The sequence below is a fragment of the Cygnus atratus genome, chromosome 23 (assembly GCF_013377495.2).
Source record: "Cygnus atratus isolate AKBS03 ecotype Queensland, Australia chromosome 23, CAtr_DNAZoo_HiC_assembly, whole genome shotgun sequence".
NCBI lineage: Eukaryota > Metazoa > Chordata > Aves > Anseriformes > Anatidae > Cygnus > Cygnus atratus.
This window is the reverse complement of record NC_066384.1, coordinates 4,845,741-4,865,887: the sequence shown is the minus strand read 5'-3', so window position 1 is coordinate 4,865,887 and position 20,147 is coordinate 4,845,741. Positions and strand designations below refer to the sequence as shown.

The 20,147-nt window shown below is 47.4% G+C and overlaps 1 protein-coding gene across 2 annotated transcripts; it reads left to right on the top strand.

Moving 5' to 3' along the window:
• The first annotated feature begins 1,725 nt into the window (after positions 1–1,725).
• Positions 1,726–15,199, top strand: SRSF4 (serine and arginine rich splicing factor 4). Of its 2 annotated transcripts, XM_035565069.1 has the most exons (6): positions 1,726–1,843; positions 9,113–9,255; positions 10,129–10,241; positions 11,970–12,184; positions 13,518–13,601; positions 13,759–15,199. In XM_035565069.1, exons 1-6 carry the CDS (start codon positions 1,737–1,739, stop codon positions 14,552–14,554), a joined length of 1,458 nt encoding a protein of 485 aa, XP_035420962.1. In that variant the 5' UTR covers positions 1,726–1,736; the 3' UTR covers positions 14,555–15,199. The 2 variants fall into 2 exon arrangements, with proteins under 2 accessions (XP_035420962.1, XP_035420963.1); XM_035565070.2 differs by lacking the exons at positions 1,726–1,843; positions 9,113–9,255 and adding an exon at positions 9,665–9,807 and having other exon boundaries at positions 13,759–15,118.
• Positions 15,200–20,147: the final 4,948 nt, after the last annotated feature.

Genomic DNA, 20,147 nt, shown 5'->3' with positions numbered 1-20,147 from the left:
CTCCCCACACCTCTCTTTCAGGCAGTTGCAGAGCGCAATGAGGTCTGCCCTGAGCCTCCTCTTCTCCAGACCAAACCCCCCCAGTTCCCTCAGCCGCTCCTCACAGGACTTGTGCTCCAGGCCCTTCACCAGCTTCGCAGCCATTCTCTGGACACGCTTCAGGGCCTCGACGTCCTTCTTGTAGAGAGAGGCCCAAAGCTGAACACAGCACTCCAGAGCAGAATACAGGGGGACGATCACCTCCCTGCTCCTGCTGGCCACGCTATTCCTGACACAAGCCAGGACACCCTCCCGCTACAGCTCCTCCATCACCCTGTCAGTTACTGGGGTTGCTCCGTTCCCCATCCATCCCACAGTGTTCCTGCTTGCCTCAGCCTCATGCAGGGGGCTCGGTGCTGCTCATCTCACCAGGCCAGCCTGCGGGCATCTTCCAGCCTGGAAAGCTGGGCTGGCTGCTTGGGAGCCATTCACACCCTGCTAAACCCTGCTGTAGGATCACAGACACATTTTGGGGCAATGTACGGAGAGAGGGATGGCTCTACCCTGTTAGCACCAAAAACCCCCAAAAGCAGTGGTTGTCACCCCAAATCTACATCCTGAGACAGGAATATACTTTTATTCCCCATTGACAGAAGAGCTGACCCCGCAGGCATGCCATAAAGCCTTGTGAGCCCCGATTCAGAGTGGGGAGCCGCTTCTGTGCAAGTGGGGTTCAGCCCCAAGCAGACACCAGAGAATCCACATGGGAGCCCTCGTCCGGCTGGGGGAGGTTTGCTGCAGGATGTGGCAGTGAGAACCTGGGAAAGCAAAGCGGGGAAAAGCCCAGATATGAAATGAGGTATTTGGGTCCTGCTGGGAACTCCCCAAATTCATTGCATGGAGGGTTGGCTGCTTGCTGAGACCCCAGGCCTGCTGCCCATGCAGGGGGTGCCGGGGGCACACCTGCACTCAGAGCAGGATCCTCATACCAAGCAACATCCCACAGAACAGTTACAGTGCCCACCTCACATTCTGGGGGCAAAAACATGGCTTTTGGTGTTTTTCAGTGGGGAGAGGAAGGGGAAGGAATCACTGAGGTTCTCAGCATTTAATTGATCGATGGTTGTGATGTGTGTGGGGGGGTTCTCATAGGAATTCATAGGGGTCTTCATAGGACCTCATAGGGGGACCTCATAGGGGATCTTCATAGGGAGCCCTCATAGGGGTCTTCATAGAGGCCCTCATAGGATGTCCTCACAGAGGGTCTTCATAGGGGATCTTCACAGAACCTCATAGGAAATCATCATAGGGGGTCCTCATGAGGTACCTCACAGGAGTCCTCATAGGGGACCTCATAGGAGGTCCTCATAGGGGTCTTCATAGGGGTCTTCATAGGGGTCTTCATAGGGGTCTTCATAGGGGTCTTCATAGGGGGTCCTCACAGGGGGTCCTCACAGGGGGTCTTCACAGGACCTCATAGGGGATCCTCATAGGGGACCCTCACAGGTAGCCCCCATCCTACCCCCTCCTGCATAAGGCCGGCACCTACAACCCCTCAACCACCCCCGCCCCCCCCGCCGTTACCCCTTTAAGCCCCCAAGCCCTACGTGCGGGCGGGGCCTACGGACGCACCCCCCCCCCCGTCCCCTCCCGGCGCCGTGACGCCAAGCCGCGCCGGGCCCCGCCCCTTGCCCCCCCACACACACACCTCCCCTTACTCCCCCCCCCTCCCCGCCTCCCCCCCCCCCCCGGGCGCGATGCCGCGGGTGTACATCGGCCGCCTGAGCTACCAGGCGCGGGAGCGGGACGTGGAGCGCTTCTTCAAGGGCTACGGCAAGATCCTCGAGGTGGACCTCAAGAACGGGTGCGTGAGGCCGGCCCCGCCCGGCCCTGCGCGGCCGCAGGCGGCCCTGAGGGGAGGGATGGTGGGGGCCGGGCCCCGCTGCCCGCGGGGGGGGGCACAGGGGGACCGTGTGGGGGTGGGAGGGGGGTGAACCCCCTGTGAGGGGGGTTTTGGGGTGGTGGTGGGGGAGACGGAGCTGTGGGGGGGTTGTTATGGCAACGGGGGGTGTTAGGAGGGGGTTTGGGGGGGTTTTGGGGGGGGGGGCTGGGGGAAGGGTGGATGGGTTTCCGTGGTAATGGGGGGATTAGGGTGCCTCAGGGGTGCGTGGGGGGGTTTGGGGGATTTGGGGGGGATTTTGGGGGAAAGGTGACTGGGGTTTTATGGTAACGGGGGGGGGTCAGGAAGTCTCGGGGGGGATTTGAGGGTTTTGGGGGGGGGTTGGGGAAAGGGAGGCTGGGTTTTCATGGTAATGGAGGGGTCAAGGTACCTCAGGGGAGGTTTTAGGGGGAGTTGGGGGGTTTTGGGGGGAAGGGTGGTTTGGTTTCTATGGTAATGGGGGGTTAGGAAGTCTCGGGGGGGATTTGAGGGTTTTGGGGTGTTTTTTGGGGGGTTGGGGGAAGGGGTGACTGGGTTCCTATGGTAATAGGGGAGTCAGGATGTCTCTGGGGTGTGCGGGGTTTAGGAAAAGGGGTGGCAAGGTTTCTGTGGTAATGGGGGTGTCAGGGTGCCAGGGTCCCCTCTGAGGGAGGGGGGTTTTGGAGGGTGTCAGGGTTACTATGTTAACTGGGGGGTCAGGGTGCCTCGGTCCCCTCTTGGGGGGGGGGGGGGAGAAGAGTGCCTGGGCCTGTGTGGTAATTGGGGGCCTATGTGGTAATTGGGGGTGCAGTGGGACTAACGAGGATGTCAGGATGCCTGTGCACCATTGGGGGGGGTCCTGTTTTTAGGGGGTGGGTCCCCATGGCCCTCCCGTGCTCCCTGAGGGAGGGGTTCCCCTTAGGGCGAGCACCCCCCGTGCGAGCCCATCTGTAAAAGCTCCTTGGCAGCACCTGCGGCTCTGGCGGGGGCACAGACCAAAGACCCCCGCATGCAGGTGCCGGGGTCTGCAGCCAAACACCCGCTTCCTCCTGAGCACCCATGGGTGCCTGGCTCATGGGGATGGGGGGGGGAAACGGGGGGAGCAGCGGCTGGTGTGGGCGGCCTTCCCCCAGAGTCGTGCTCGGTTCATAACGTGTGCTTTACGTGTGCTGTTCTAGTCAGGCCACCTGGCTGCATCTAGAGGTCTTGGATGCTGCTCCACCAGGACTTGCCCAAGACATTCAAGTATGAATTTTCAAGAGAAAAACAAATTGTTATTTTTTTCCCCCCTTTTCCCAACATCTAAAGCTGCCGGCCTAATGAGCGCTGGCATCTTTACAAGAAACCCAACTTGAAGTCTTGTTTAGGAGGACTGAGTGGAATATGGATTTTCTTGTTATTAGCCAAGAGAGGCAATTATTAATTTTGCTTTAGAAGTGGAGAAGAGGAATCTCTCGTAGAAGTTAGTCCTGGACCACAAGAAAAGGCTCGTTAAGCTTTTTGCACTGGTTTTACTGGTAGGTAGACATAATAACGGGTTTATAAGATGAATAAAAGCTGTTGTTAAAACAAACGAGTGTGCACGTGTCAGTGTTTTGACCAACATAGCCTCAGGTGGTATTGAAGATTGGCCATAACTAGAAAACAAAGTGCTCGAATATTTCAGTTCTGCCGTGCATCCTTGAAGGTGCAGGGGGAGTTGGTTTTCCTCTTGCTGTACAAAACCTCCAAAGGAAATGTTTCTATTTCAGACAGGTGTCAGAGGAAAAAAGACTTTAATAACAGACATAGAACTGCTAGATTACGTGTCTGATGCAGTTAATGGATTTGTCTTCTTGCTTTATTGAGCAGTAGCTATCAAGGACCAGCCCTGCCATCCCAGAATATTTGGAAATAGTCTGGGGGGATGCAGTGGGGGGATGGGATGTGGAGTCTGGGGGGATGCCGGAGTCGACTTGTGCGTGAGCTTGAGCAGACAAAGCTTGAAAGGTCAGACTTGCGGCATCCTGAGTGTGAGTTGTAGTGGGCGCTTCGGGGTAGAGAGGGGGAAGGAGGGCACAGCCCTAGAATATCCTGAATGAGATGCCAAAATGACTTTGGCTCTGGAGCTACGTGTAAGTTCACTTGGGGGAGACAGAGTTCAAAAGTTGATGGTAGAGGGATACAGGAACTAGTAGTGGCTTGTTTTTAAATTCCAGTTTGACAACAGTTTACTCAAACTATCAGATTTTACGTCCTTCTGCTTGGGTTAGTCTTGCGCTGTTTTTGCCAGGTTACTGTACCGTTGGCTTTGTTTGCCCTCTGATCCTTTCTCCTCAGCTTATTTTTAGCAGTGCTTAGCAAATGATTAGGAATGACTGCACAGCGTTTAACTTAAAGAGTCTTCCAGTTTCTTCTGAAAACTTGTGGGCTATCTTCAGTGCTCAGCCTGCAAGAGTATTCAGTATTTTAGCAGTTAAGCTGAAATGCTTGAGCAAGAGGATGAAACTGGAATGTGATTCGGTAGAGTCCTAAAAGCTTAGCTGGGTCTCCGTTGCTGCTAATTGTAATTTAAGCTTGCAATTCAAAGCCTTGGAGCAGTGTTTACTCGAGGGAAGGACAGGAAAATAAAAATCCAGTTCCTGTAGGATTCTCCATTTCAGTTTGCAATTTCTAGTTGTATGCTCATAGTTCTCATGTTTTTTCTTACTCAGAACTGCATTGACAACTGGAGCCGTGCATTAAGTGACCAGAAAATTGGACTTTTCAGCCTGCTTTTTTCTATCTTCTAAAAACATGCCAAAAGCTAGCAGTAATAACTTAAGAGCTGAAAGCTTTCACTGGGTACAAAACCAATTTGTAATCTTGCTCTAGCTTTAAAAAATAGTTCTACCTGTGTGCTCACCTGCCCTGCATCACCCCGAGCAGCTGTCGAGCACGCATGGTTTCATCCGGTAAAATCCCTGAAGGTTGGAGGGACGCAACTTCTCCAACACGTTGAGGGACAGAGATCAAAGCTAAAAGCTTCAAACTTCAGTTCTTTCATCTAGCCAGGCTCAAAATCTGTGTTTGTTGCCTAAAGAGAGGTGATCTGATTTCCCTGGGCCTTTCCCACCAGAATATTTAATACCCGTTAACTTGAGTGAGAGCAGCGAGTTTTAAAAAATCAAGTTGGTGTCACTACGTAGCGATACCCAGTGCGCCTAGATGACAGAAGGGTGACCTTCCAATTCCAGTGTTGTTTTTTTTTCCCTTTACTCATATTAAGGTGAGATTTTCATTTTCTTTTGCTTTATAGTGTTCAGTTTTGTTAGAAGCCCAGAGATTGTTGGCGATGTTTGTCATTACTGCAGGAACTTCCAAGAATCACTGCCAGATCTTAAGTTATACTTAAGTAGTTTAAATGTTAAGTATTGCAATTTAAATATTTTCGGAGTTTTTGACTTCAGTAACTCATTTAAATGAGTGTTATGTTTCAAGCTGTCTGAAGAGACTTCCTTGATGACACCCAGGCTGTCCCGCTCCTGGTCGTAGCCTCGGCTGAGCAGGAGGACTCCCAGAATGGGGACAGACCGTAAGCCGTTAACAAATTAACTTCCAGGAGCGTGTTTTAGGGCTGGAAGCATCTCATTCTTTGCATTCTTTGTTCCAAATGACACTGAGGCCAAGACTGGATTTTTGCACGTGCCTCTCCTTCCGTGGCTGCTTGTGTTGATGCGTGCTTGCCCGATTTCACTCGTTCAGAGGGATGGTGAGGTGCCACGAGCCAAGTTCATTTCGGTAGTGTCTGTCCACACGAAGCAGGTGTCGTGTAAAGCTAAGGAAGCTGCCAGCTTGATCTGTTGAGAGCAGGACAGGAGCTGAGCCAGGTCTCTTCCTTCTCCTTGGGATCTGCAGAACAGCTGAGGAACAGCCTGTGTGGAGTCACGGGTCGAGCTTGGCTGGACTGGAGGCACTCCTGGGAATCCCGCGGACTTCCAGCAGGCAAGGGCAGGTGGAGCAGCTCGCAGGCCCTCCTGGCATGGGGTTTGGGCTCTGGGCTCTACCCACTCGTGAGCAGTGGGGGAAATTTGGCACCTGGTGGATGGCAGAGGTGAGCTTCGGGCAGGTGCTTGGTAGGCTGGCGTGGAGAGGCTGCGGAGCCAGCTGGGAAGGATGCGGTGGGCTGCGACAGCACTAGGTGGGGAGCAGCTGAAAGGGGACAAAAACGAGGTTTTTTCCTCTTATTTCAGGTATTAAGCAGTTTCAGAAAACTGCATTTTCCTTCTTTTTGGGTTATTAAGAAAAAAACAACTTCTAGGACATCAAGTCTGCTGGAATTGCTTGGTATAAGGACAGCCTTCTGTAGCTTTCTCCTCTTTTTGATACATGAGCAGAAAATGGTGTAGCTTCACATTATCTGGAGTAAATTGCATTGACATTTTTAGTAAGTAGTTTTATGCCGCATATGAAGTAGTAATAGTAGACATTTAAAAGAAGATTTACTTGCACTGCTGTCATATAACAGCGGGTTCAGATTGCTGTAGTTAAGGCTGTGTCAGCAGTCGTGTCTTTCTGTGGTGTAAAACTGTGCTTCTGAAGGTTTTTGATTCACGGTTTTGGATCTTATGGTGCAATATTATACATATTTAACAGGTGGATCAGTATTACTCTCATTTATGAGTGGTGTGGGATATGATTTTTAGTATTCTTTAATAGCCAGCAATCTCTTTCAAGGTTTGTGTAAGCTTGTCCTGTGGTTTTTGTTTATTTGTTGTTTTTTTTTTTTTAAAGTAACTGGAAGTTTTATCTTGTAAATCCTTCTTTTTCCTTTTCTATTACGGTAACGTCTTATTCTAGGGCTGCTTGCATTTTATGTGCTCCCAGGTGAAAAGAACAAGCAGCGCAGGGTAAATGTTAAGTATTTCCTTTTGGAACAAGTGAGGAGGAGGAGTGTAATGCTTCCATCAGGGTTTAGCCAGACAAAATCCTCTCGGTGGGACCTTCCTGGGAGCGTTGGGGGGAACAACAACAAAAATGCACCCCCCAGGGGAGGGAGGCTGAGTGCCTGGGCTCAGCCCGTGGATGCTGGACTGCGAGGTGCTGCTGATGGGGCCATGTTTTATCCAATGTGTGATGCAGGGGACTGTGAGCTTCTCAGGAGACTTCTTGGGGGTGTTTTTGAGAGGAGCAAGGTCAGTGCCGTGCTCCAATCAAACCCGGATATCCCTCCGCTATGCTTGCTCTGTTGCTTTGTCTGGAAATTTAGTGTCTTGAAGGTGCACGGCGGGTGCCTGCCAGGCACTTCACCTTGTAAGTAATTGCTTTTAGGTGACACCTCATTTAAACGTAAGAGCTTCTTTGCTCTATTTTTGGAATCGAAGCGAAGAGAGAAGGAAGGTCCTATCAGAATGGTTTTATAATGACTGTGATTGTTTCAGTTATAAATCAATCACACATTTTGTTTGTGCAGCTGTAGAGCTTACATGAGATTGCAGCTACCTCCCTGCGATCCCTGGATTCTTCCCTAACTCTGGTTAATGCGGGTAACATTACCTAGCAAAGCTCTAGCTGCTGGCAGCTCATCGCTTGTTGGAGGTAGTGAGAATGCTTAAAAATTTAGTGACCTAAAAGAGGAGGCCAGCATTTTCGTGTCGTGGATTTGTTATTCTGGATGACTTAAACCACCAGCACTCACAAATATTTCCCCCCTTGGCTTGCTAAGACCCGAGTTCAGGGTCTGTGTTTGCCCACAGCAGCCAGAGAGGTCGCAGCCAGCTGGAAAGATGCTCCGGTACTGCCCAGGTACTGCCCTCCCTGCAATATCACCAGGTATCGCACGGGAGGCTCTGAAGCCTGGACTTGGGCCTTAGGTAAGTGAAGGAGAAATGATTTGCAATTGCAGATAGGCGTTGAACTTTGAAAAACAGCGCTCTGATGCTTTCTGTCCTCTTTGTCAGACCCGTTTGGGTAATGGGCATTTTACACAATGTTGTTTTTTAAAATAGGTGTTTAACTCTGCCCGTTTAGAAACTGGCGGGATTGAGTTCTACTCCAGTGCTCCGGTGAATTTGCTCTGCAACCGTAAGCAAGTCACCAGCTTGTCCCTGAGCACCAGCTGTAAGAAATTATTTAAGAAACCTACGCTCAGTCTTCTGAGATCTGTAGCCAGCAGGGATTAGGCTCTTGCAGCAGCCTGACGTTCGCACTGATGGCTGTGGCACCTCTGAAGATGAAGCTGAAAATGCTGGCTTTAACTTTCCAGGCAAGCGGTGGTCTGCAGGCATCTTTGCATCCTTGGTAGGAGGAAACAAATGGCAGAAAGTTGATGTGAATGTTGAAAGTAAGCACTTCTGTTATTTTTTTTTTTAATTTGCATATTTTCCTCTTGCACTTGGTCTGTCTGATCTCAAAGCATGAGCAAGGCTAGTGCAGTGGATGTTTTCAAACACAGACTTTCTCTGTTTTTCTCTGGACCTGCACCCAGTGCTGCCCTTGTGAGGCATCTTGGCCACAGCTGGAGTCTTGGTTCATCCCAGGAACTTGTTCCTGGTTACTGTTGCTGGATTTTAAATCCAATACCAAGGTTTGGGCTTCCCATGCTGTCTGAAAAGCTAGGATGTTAGAAACTGGCTGGGCATAAAGCGCTTTCTCAGCAGTGTATGGGAAGCTGCAGATATTTCAACAGGTGTAGGATCTGTTGTATGAGCGTGGTGCTTTTCCAACCCATATCATCAGTATTAAGAGCAAAATGAGTCTAATTAAAAGAAAATCCCTTTTCCTGGCTTGTCTTCGCATTTTCTTTCTTGCTGGACCTTCCATAGAGGTGGTGCAGACAAAGTGTATTTACACAGGTGATTGAGTTTTTCCATTTAAAGAGCAGGAATTATGGTAGCTGCCCAACAGAACCAGGAACGGAACAAGAGGCTCTTCAAAAATCAGGGTAAATCTTAATCCGTGGCTCATACAAATTCAGTACCTGTTACATGCAATTTCAGCCTTACTGCTGTTGAGCAGATGTATTGCATAGAGCAGCAGAGCACCGTACGTAGTGGGTGTAGTGGCCGTGACCTGCAGGCTGCAGCTGGCGTTCGTCTGCAGGATGGAACAAGAGAGGTCCCCTCGGGGATCTGCAGGACGGCACGAGAGGTGTACCCCTCGGGGTTCTGCAGAGAGCTGCCCTGGGATGAGCTGTTTGCAGTACAGACACCTGCGGTTCACTTCTGAGCGATTCTTTCCCACCTCCCCTCTCTCTAGGTATGGCTTTGTTGAGTTTGATGATCTGCGAGACGCAGATGATGCTGTTTATGAGCTAAATGGTAAAGATCTTTGTGGGGAGAGAGTGATCGTTGAGCATGCCAGAGGCCCACGGCGTGACAGCAGTTACGGTTCTGGACGCAGTAAGCACTAAAATGCATTTGTATCCGTGACTTGTTTTAAATAAAATATTTTTGCTTGTTTTTTAAAAGTAACTTAAAAAATATTTTTATCTATGAAGTTGTGCATAGTGTTCTGTAACTGTAAATGTAACTGTTGATCTGAACATTTAACTTGTTTGTTGTATTAAAGTATTTTAATTGATAAATTGAATAAACACATTTTCTTGTACTATTTTTATTATTATCATTTCGTTTAACTATTTTAATGGTTTATTTGCAATGTGATGTTTAACATAGATTTAACAAAGACCTCAATGTTTTAATTAAAAGAGTCCTTTGAGGCTAAGATGACTGCCTGTTCCATTTGCTGACCTTGGGTTACCTTTCCATGAGTGGCTCTTTGAACTTGTGGCCCTTGGCTGACCAAAAAAGGAAGCCATGTGACGACCGCAACCTTTTCCCATTAGACCTGGGTGGTGAGGATCCCAAGGGTTAGAGACAGATGAGATTAATCTGAAATAGGTGCCTGAAAATCTTTATTCATGTCAAATATTCAGAAAACCTGTAAGCAATGTAAGTAACATTAGTCAACTGGCTTAATTTGGTTTCTTCTTTCAAACTTTTTTAAAAAAATAATTTAAACTTAATTGCATGTTAATCTTATCGTAATTATAACTCTGTGCTTTGTTTTAATTATGTGCTCGCAATAGTTCTTTTTAATGCTTTTTATCTTCGTAACGTTTTATACAAGGGGGGTTGAATTTAGACTAGCGGGTGGGTGAGTTTTTAATGGATTTGCAAACATATGGGGCAGAACGCTTTTGTCTGGGGGTGTAGAGTGAGTGCTCCATTTCCCTAGTTGAAGTACTGCTGTCTGCTTGTCACCTCCTAAAGGTGGATATGGTTATAGAAGAAGCGGAAGAGATAAGTACGGTCCTCCTACCCGTACAGAATACAGATTGATTGTGGAAAATTTGTCGAGCCGCTGCAGTTGGCAAGATCTTAAGGTATGGGGCCCCTTTCTTTACCCTTTCTCTATTAAAGAGCACAAAGGGTAAAAAGGTTAGCTTCTGTTTCATCAAAGAAAACTCATATACACCTGTCTTTTTTCAACTCCAACTTGTTAGTAAGTCTGTGTGCTCATGTGCATACAAGTAGACTTGAAGTAATGACATCAATATTGACTGAAGGTGTGCTATTTGCATATACCAAGTCGTTAATGTTGCGTGCAACACTGGGAGTTGCAGGCTTGGTGTCACTGGCTGATGGGAGAGAAACACTTCTCCCTAATAAACCAACATCACGTACGGATGATTTGTATCTTCTCTTCAAGCCCTGTCAAAACAGACTTCAGTCAGGCTAGTGGTAGGATTCACTAGAGACAAAGGAGTTTGTCCTTGTCAATTTGGCTTTTACCAGGTGTTGGAGCTGTTTGGAAAAGATAGCATCGTTCTTGCACAATCTCTGTAAGAATTTCCACTCTGTGAAAAGCTGTTTGAAGGCAGCTTTAGGGAAAGGATGCTTCCAGAATGAGCAGTCGTGCAAAATCTCTGCCAGAAGTTAATATTTTCTCCAAGTCTGAAGGAATGGAAAGTGATTCTCAGCAGTGGAAGTGTTGGGTAACACCGTGTAGACAACGGGACCTCTGAGTGCCCTGGCGCCGAAGTGTTGATTTAGGATTATCTGCATCGTGTACTGGGGGAACAGGACAGGGAGCAGAATTCCAATAGCAGGCGCAGAAAGACAGCTTCCTTACCAAACCTAGCAGCAATGGTTAAAAACACTTGTTCTTACAGGAACGCTTTCTTTATGGTTCTCTTTTAAGGATGTGTAAAATTTGTTCTAAACAAACTTTGACGTAGTACAAACTGGTCTGTAGTTGACTGTAACACTAGTTCAGGTACGTACTGAGATCACTCCAGTGTCTTTTGTTAATGCTTCACACCATCGATAGCTTGTCTTTGCTTCGGGTATTAAAAATTGTAAGTAGAGCATGGCATGATTAATCCCCTACTGGATGCGTTGCTTTTCTGACCAGCTTTCATTTCAGTGTACTTCAGAGGGGAGTAGCTGGGTCAAAACCAAAGGGAACCAAGTTGGTGTGTGCTGTTCCCATTGCAGCCCAAGTCCCCGGGGGCTGAGGTGGCCCCGTGTGGCAGCTTGCTCTGAGCAAGGAGGATGTGTGTAGTAACTGAAACACAGAAGTCAGGTAGCATGAAGTAGGAAAATTAATTCAGCTCTTATTTGTGTGGGGTTTTCTTCCAGCAGAATGAGATGAATGACCTAGGTGGAGGACAAAGGGAGGTCTGCTTGCCGATAGCCTTCTCGCCTGTGTGAGGCGTTTTTTCATATTTAACCTTTAAGTACATTACTTCTCCCAAATTACATTTGAAAACATGATTTAGAGAGCATTTTATTTCTTGAATCACTTTTATAATTTGAAATTTATCATAGTCCTGACCGTATTGATATTAGATATTGGGAGACGCTAGATTATTTGCCTCAAAATACCAACGCTGTCTTAGTTCTCATCACACAAACTATGTGAAATTGTAGTGTACTACTTGGCTTGCTCAGAAATCTTGGCTTTAGTTCTGCAAATGCCGTTTGGTTAAAACCCTTGCCGATGTCAGTGTGACCAGAAGAGGCTATGCAAGCATCATTGCAGAGATGAAGAGAGCCTGGAAGCCTGACTCTGGATTTGAGGCAATGGTTATTCTGTCCTCTTCCTCCAGGATTATATGCGTCAGGCAGGGGAAGTGACATATGCAGATGCACACAAAGGAAGGAAAAATGAAGGTGTGATTGAGTTCAAATCCTATTCTGACATGAAAAGAGCCCTTGAAAAGCTGGACGGGACAGAAGTAAATGGCAGAAAGATTAGATTAGTGGAAGACAGACCTGGATCAAGACGGCGCCGCTCTTATTCCAGAAGCCGAAGCCATTCAAGGTATGTCTCTTTATAATGTAGTTCGGGCTGAATCTAACTGCAATTACAAGAATATGCAGCAGGTTCCAAAATACCTTGGAAGCGTTCCGAGTTCTCAATAAGTCTGGTTTTGAGAATTTATTAGTTACCAGGAAGTAACAAAGGGAAATGAAACCTCTTCTCAGAGGTGTTTTCTTTAGTGAACATGGGTACCGCTGGCTAAACACGTGTATATATAAACACAGTGTGCTACCGCTGCTCCCAGCTGCGTCGTCTAGTCCTTGCTGTCTTGCAGAGGAGCACGGCATGGCAGGTGGAGCTGTGCATACTGAGGGAAACAGAAGGTACTTTTAACACTTCAGCTCTGAACACTGTGTTCTGCTACAAGCACCGGGACTAACAGTTCTTTCTCGGTGTGGAAACCCCCACCTATTCCCTGTTTCTAGAGATTTACTGCTTTCTTTAGGTGACCGAGAGAAGTGCTTCAGCACAGCACCGTATTCCATTTTGGGATAGAACTTTGTTGTAGTAAAATCCAGGCCAGCTTCTACTGTTCTTGCATCAACTTGCTTACAAAATTAAAGCCTGTTTTCGTGTGGATTTTCCTCTCGCAATCACTTGTGATTCCCACTGCTCTCTCATGTCCTCTGCACTCATGAGCAGTGTGTGCAGGTCAGCAGATAGCAGCTCTGTAACTGGTTCATAGCAATGAGCTGCAAAATGAAGTGTACCTGTTCCTGCCTTCAGTAAAGGAAATGTTGGCGTGTTGTGCCTCCTGTCTGAGGGCTCCAGGGCTTCTCAGAAGTTCAAAAGACCTTTGCCAAACGTCATTGAAAATAGGCTACGTGCTCAAAAGCTAAAGGGGTGGGAGGATTTCATGCCATTGGCAGTCCAATTGCATCTGTCCCACTTTAAGCTGGTTGAGAAAATAGTGACCCTTAGTCTACAAGTAATTTGTAAAGCTTCATGGAAGGCTGCAGGCAAACAGGTTGTGCTTTTGAAGGGTGGAAAGTGGAAACCATCTGTGGGTGTTGCCCAACGGCATTCCGTACTGAAAGAGCAGAGAGCTTTATCCTAATGTCTCGCTGTAGTCAAACCTCTGACTTGATTGGGAAAGGGTTTCTGACTTAAATAATTCTTTGAGATTTGCAGTGTTGCATGCTTGCAGACATGGCAGCAGGGGGATGAACAGCAGGGGGAAGGGTACTCTAAATCGTAACTTTATTGTGTTATACACTCTTTCTGCTGCTCAGAAGGTGCTCTAAATACTATGGGCTTTTACCCACGTGGGTCCATGAGACCACAAGCTCTCCATGGTCGTGTGTTAACGTTGAGCTGACTGATTCTGTTCCAGGTCTCGCTCTCGAAGCAGACATTCTCATAAGAGCAGGAGCCGCAGTGCCAGTAGTAGTCGCTCCAAGAGTAGATCAAGATCCAGGTATGTCTTTGTGGTGGAACAAATCGGGTTACCCACTTAAATGAGAAGCATCATCCTAAATTTGCAGTGGGAAAGCTGTTTTTCTTTTCCTTTATGCACAGTATTTGAGTGGTAGTCAAATGCAAGCTGCACTAAAGTGTTGCCTTTGTACTTCCAGGTCTGTGTCCCGTTCCAGAAGCAAGAGCCGTAGTCGAAGCAAGAGCCGTAGCAGAGGCCAAAAAGAGAAAAGCAGGACTCCAAGTAAAGAGGATAAAAGTAGGAGCCGCAGCAGGAGTGCAGAGAAATCACGGAACAAAAGCAAAGATAAACCTGAGGGCACTGTCCATAACAGTGATGAGAAAGCAAAGAGCAGGAGCCGCAGCAAGGAGAAGAGTAAAAGCAGGAGCAGGAGTGGAAGCAAGGACAGGGGAGAGACAAGGGGAAGCTTGAGGAGTAGGAGCAAGGAGAAGAGTAGAAGCAAAGACAGGGAGAAGAGCATTAGCAAGGCTAGAAGCAGGAGCAAGAGTAGAGACGAGAGTAGGAGCAGGAGCCACAGTAAGGACAAAAGGAAAAGTAGGAAGAGAAGCAGGGATGACAGCAGAAGTAGAAGCAGGAGCCGCAGCCACAGCAAGAGTGAGAAAAGCAAGAGGCGCAGCAAGCGAGACAGCAAATCAAGTAGCAAGAAGAAAAGGAAGGACAGCCATGAGCGGTCCAGGTCAGTCTCCAAAGAAAAAGAGCATCTAAAATCAGAGTCTGACAAAAAGGAGGCAAAAGGGGAGGGTGAGGATGCAGCTGCCCATCAGGTGTCTCGCTCCAGGTCTAGGTCAATTTCCAAGTCAAAACCAAACGTCAAATCAGATTCTCGTTCCAGGTCAAAATCTGTTTCAAAACCTAGGTCCCGGTCCAAGTCTAGGTCTAGGTCTGCCTCTAGGTCACACTCCCGTTCACGGTCAAGGTCTCGCTCCAGATCCTAACCTTGCCGCACCCATGCTTGGAACGATCGGAGAAGTCTTTTGTACATGTTTGGTAGTTGTAGCACAAGTGATTGAAGTAGAAAACATGTCAATGCTGTATATTTTTAACTACCCTGACGGTGTGTCTGTCACTGTTAACTGCACTGCTCCCTCCCTGTAATGCTCTCTGGTGCAAGGCTGTTCAGCTCATGTACTCTCCTGTAGAAAGGTTCTCCTTAAATATAATTCTTCCTAGAGCACCGAAATTGCCCTTTTTTCCAGGAAGAGCCTTACAGAGAGTGAGCAGTGCACCTTGGTGGGTTTATGAGATTGCAATGATGACTGATAGGTAGGTATGATGGCTTCAACAATCTTTGCCCTTCAATTCATGCCCTTTGATGTATGCCATTTAGTAGAAGTGCTAGTCTTAAGTTTCATACCACTTTTGTTTCATATTTTTGGACTTAAAGTTGTGAATAGCACAGTCAAAAGGGGGAAAAAAAGGTACTTGCAGTAATCTGTAGGGAAAAGTAGAGTTCCATATTCTGGTATTGTGACAATATCCTTGTTTTATATTAAATTTTTTTATTTTATTTTTCCCCGTCTTGCAAAGTACAGTGATCCCTGTTTCCATGAAATTTGAATAAAGACTATTTTTGCTTGATGACATTTGACGGTGGTTACATGAAGTTGTGTTGTGATTGTCGCTGCTTTATATTGATTGGTGTAAGCTTGAATTTGACGAACAGTTACTTAAAGAATGGGTTCTTCTCTTAGAAAGCCACTTAATATGTGTAGTCGTGGCACTTGAATACAATCCAGTTAAAAGAACTTGTTTCTCCTGCAACACTTACTGTGTTGTTTGGAGCTGTAACATTGCAATAAGAAGAATACATGAAAACGAACCAGAAACAATAATGAAGGTGACAAGCCTGTTTTCCATTGTCTGTATAAACGAAATGAAGTGTGCTTCAGCTTCCATAATACAAGGAAGAAAATTTTTCAACCATTTAACTTGCTAGACTCGAGTCAACTCAAATCATTGTTTGTCCCAAAACATTTTACTCTTTATACAGCTGATGCTGAAGGTAAGCCTGGCTGGCATGGAGAACGTGCTTCTCTGCTTCTTGCTTTTTTTTTTTTTTTTGTCAAACATCAGTTCAATTGTTTCCTCTTTTGCACAGTTGGCCTTTCTTACAGCACCTCTGAGAAACGAAGGGGGAAGAAGCATGATGCCTTTACAGTTGTTTTTCTAGTCTAGCGCACTCAGCAGGAGGACGCAAAGCTGCTGCAGCTGTTTACTTCTGGTGGTTCTTTGATTTCACGATCCCTGATTGCGAGTTTGGGATTTCAGTCACAAACCGTGACTTTATAAATGAGAAGGTGTTAGCCTGAACCAGGTGGGACGAGCACGGATAGCACCAACAAGCCTTTGTTCTGGGCACTGCGCAGCTGTGAATCCATCTTCTCTAGTTACACACAGTGCGATTTGGAGTTGAGGCAAGAGCCTCAGCTCATTTTTTCTCAACGTATTTTCCAGGAGTTTTTCTTCCTAACAAAGCACCTCTGCTTTAGGGGGAGCCTTTACAAAAGAAAAAGGTGCAGGACATCCTTCTGAGGAGTGAGGACTTGAAAGCAGTGAGAATGTGACGGGTGTGCTGCTGTCCTGGTGTGTCCCCAGCATCCCTCGAGACTTGGGGAGAAAGGAGGGCAGCTTCTAGCAGGAGTACTGTAAATGGTCCTGAATAATATCCCAGTTTGATGGCTGTACCATTAGCAAATTACTAAAACTGAACTTTCTACAGGTTCCTATGTTGGCTTTGAATGAAGAACTGACATCCCCAGCACCCTGCTCTGCCTTCTAGAGCCAACGGTGCCCCCCAAAAATAACAGGCAAAGCACAGTTTTAGTTCTTCCTTAGTCTGGAAGCAAGGTTAGCTATGGCTTTATCAAAAACTTTTCTGTAGCTAATTTCAAACTGCTAACCTTACTTCTGACGGTAGTTGTTTTGCAGCTAGCTGTTAACTTCATAGGAGCAAGAAATTTTGTCTAATTTGATCATTTGAAACTTGTACTGCCATATTAAAAAGATGAAAGGGTGATAGATCACAAGAGTAGCTTTCAACGCAAAATATTTCTGTAGAGTTTAAGAGGGGTCAGGGCTTGGTGAGTGGCTCAGGCTTTATCAAATGTCATATTACTACAGCGGCATGAGAAAGCTCAGTGGAAGTGATATTTAATTTCTTCAGAAGTCTGAGACTTTCAGTTATGTATTGTATTTAGTGCTTTAACATCTTAGGCACTGACAATATTTGCAATTCCTTCTGCTGTTTAAAACAAACCAAATGAGGCAAGATGATTGCTAATAGGGGATAATTAGCTTAAAAATTATCTTTAACCAAATCTGCAAATGATTGTCTAGGCAAACATTTTAAGAAGTGACTCTGGATTTTGCTGTCTGGCAGCCAAGGCTGCTCCTAGTGAAGTGTGCTTGTTTTTAGGGAGGGTGCTATTAGCCCTTTGGGAGAAGTGTGTTTCCCCAAATACCCAAGGACAGGTGTTTGACGATGGAGGAACGTGGAAAACCTTTAGTGAAGATGTAAACTCCTTGTTGTGCCCGGTAAGAGATGGTCTCTGCGCCAAGAAAGACGAAAACTCCTTTGAGGTTGCACAAACAAGCACCTTGGGCCATGCAGAAGGAGCTGGCACCTGCCCTGCAGGGACGTTTCTGTACGTGCAGTAAGGAATTAGAGCAGTTTTTGGACGTAACTCGTTGTTGTGAGTTCCCTGCTTTTGATCCTGCCGTTTTCAAAGCAGATGATTGATTGCTGCAAGCAAATTAGCAAGGGGTAGAAGATGCGGATTTTAATCCAAAAAGGTGTTTGAGAGTCGTGCAGCCTGAGCTCTGTAGCAAACTCACCTGAGTATCTAAAGATGCACCTGGGGCAGCCACTGGAAGCACGGTTGGAGACAGGGCCTTGGACAGATTCCGGAGTTATTTAACTGCGACTCAGGCTCCTGCTGCCTTAACAAACCTTGCTCTGAGGCTGCGATCCAGCTGCCTTTTAGACACGAGTAATCCCAGCGACTGCCTGGGGCTCTCCTTTTGCTTGACACGAAGCCTATGCTTAAGGGCTTGCTCCCCTGGGGATCTGCACAGTCTTGTGCTTTGGTTTGCCCCTAAATGCATCCATCTGGGAGGGAAGCAACTGAGCAGCCCTGGCAGCAGTAGCAGCATCCCCCATCAGCCGGGCAAGTGGCTCGCAGCCTCGGGGGTCCTCCTCGGGCTGCTTGCAGCTTGCCACAACCCAGGTTGCTCCCACGAAGTGCCAAACAAGCCCGGGAGCGCTCTGTGCTGCCACGGGCACGTGGTGCAGCTGCTGTTTGTGCTACAGGGCTGGCAGCAGCCCAGAAGGGATGTGGGGAAAGGAATGGAGGCAGAAGCGCAGCGAGGCTCGGCAGGGGATGGCTTCCTGAAGAGGAGATTTCATCAGCTTCAACCAACACAGAGCTGCACAGCGAAGCTGCTGCCCTGACTCTCGGCTATGGCTCTTCCTTGGGTATCAAATACCCCAGTGCATTCCCATAAAAGAGTCCCAGCACTGACAGTAGGACTAGCAAGTGGCTTATTTGGGGCTGTCTGGTGCTCTGGAGGGGCCTGGTGATACTCTGGGCAGGCCGTAGCTGTGCTGAGCCACCGAACAAAGCAAGCTCCAACCCCCTCGCCCTGCTCCCAGCCTCAGCTGGGGCTTTCTTCTTCCACCACAAAGCAGGTTTGAGCAAAGCAATCTTTAAAGCAGGATTTAGCACATAAAAGGGGTTGCTTCCACTGTTTACAAATGCTACAAAAGTTTGTATTTAAAAACAGAAAAAATAAAGCCTTATTTCCTCCACCTCCTGCCTGCGGGGTGGTGACTCCAGAAGCATCCTCGTCCCCCATGCCCTGGCCTCCTTGTATGGGATTGCGTTGTCCAAGGAAAGAGTCATGGCCCCACTGCAGCCCAGTGCTGTGGGGCTGAGGATGATGATGATGATGGTCATTGCTGGTGGGCTCTGCAGGACCCCAGGCTCTCTACTTCTTTCCAAGGCTAAGGCCCTCTAAATAGCCCTGCTCAGAGCTGTTCTGAAAAGCAGCGGGAGAAGAAAAAGCAGCAACAGCTGATGTGACTCCTGTAATGATCTATCAAGTACCTAAATGCTGTCTTTCATGGTAAGAAACCCCACGCAAATTGTGGCATGCGTCAGACAGCTCAAGGAGCCAGCAGAGGTGCTCAGGGAGTGGGTTTCAAGGTGCTGGCATTGGGCATCATCCAAAATTTGCACTACCGTAATATGCCTGCAGCATTTTAAAAAGGCAAAACAACAGAGCTGAAAATAAAAGACTTTTTTTTTTTCTTTTTTCTTATTCCTATGGCTTGGGGAATGCCACTGCTCACGTGGAGCTGGCCTCTGCAGGACAGAGCACTGCTGAGGTGAGAGGAGCCGCGTTGCTGCTTGTTTTCTGTGCCTGCAGTGAATTTAACATTCGATTCTGTCACAGGGTGAATTTAATGTTTGGTTCTGAACATCACTGAGCAAGTCTTCCCTGCTAATTTTGAATGGAAGCATAGTTCTTGCATCAAAACCTTTGGCAAAGTGCACTTTGCAATTTCCAGGCTGCAGCTTCCCCTGCTGCTAGCCCGGCACTGCACGGCAGCCTGGTGCAATCACAAGTAGTGCAACAACAATAGCAGCAACAAAAATAATAATGATGGTGTACACGTGCTTGGAGAGGAAGAACCAGCAGAACATCCCAAGTTCAGTAGAACATCCCAACATTTCACTTCGAAGAATGAAAAGCAATGCAAAAAACGAGAGGCGCCAGCTGTAGGATGGCGATACCTGTGCTGACGCTCTGAGAAAAAGCCCCAAAATCTGGATTAGAGGTGGGAGATGGATCCTACAGGGGAAATGCAAAGTGTAGGAGAGCTCCAAGGGGGGAAAGTGCACATCAGCAAGGCTTTAAACCGGTGTGAGAAGGGTGAGGAGCCCTTAAACGGGGCTCTCAGCAATACCAAGCGTGCTGAGCCTGCAGAACCCCGTGTTTTAGATGTAACTTGCTGATGCAGATGAGGGGAGAAATATATTTGTTCTCTGAGTTAATTTTAAAGACGGCTGTTTTATGTGCCTCACTCTAGGGATGAGGAATATTATGATGTGTATTTCAAATGAGCCATTGCAAGTCTCATTTATTATTTTCCTGAGATCCCATTGTGTTTAAGTTGTCACAGCTTGGGGCCCGCTCATACTTTTTCCCGTCTTACTAGAGGAAAAAAGAAAAAAAAAGTGTCATTAAAAAAATACCACCCCTTCTTTTATTGTTTCAAAAAATTCAAATACAAACAAAACCAACATTCCCAGGTGAAAAGAAAAACGAGAGAGGAGGACGAAGTAGTTTCTATTAATAACTGATGGGGGAACCGGTGACAGAGGGCAGCGCCTCGGCCACTGCTGGCTGGATGCTGGCGCTGATACCCACGGAGGGCTCCGCTTCCCCACCGCCATTTCGGGCGGCCGTGTGCTGCAAGACCCTCGGTGAGCTGGAGCCATTCAGCTCCGAGACAGGCCCCAGAGT

Coding starts and splice junctions, on each gene's coding strand:
- SRSF4 (XM_035565069.1), top strand. CDS start 1,737: ATGCCGCGGGTGTACATCGGCCGCCTGAGCTACCAGGCGCGGGAGCGG. Junction 1,844..9,112: donor GAGGTGGACCTCAAGAACGG/GTGCGTGAGGCC, acceptor CCCTCTCTCTAG/GTATGGCTTTGTTGAGTTTG. Junction 12,185..13,517: donor AGAAGCCGAAGCCATTCAAG/GTATGTCTCTTT, acceptor ATTCTGTTCCAG/GTCTCGCTCTCGAAGCAGAC.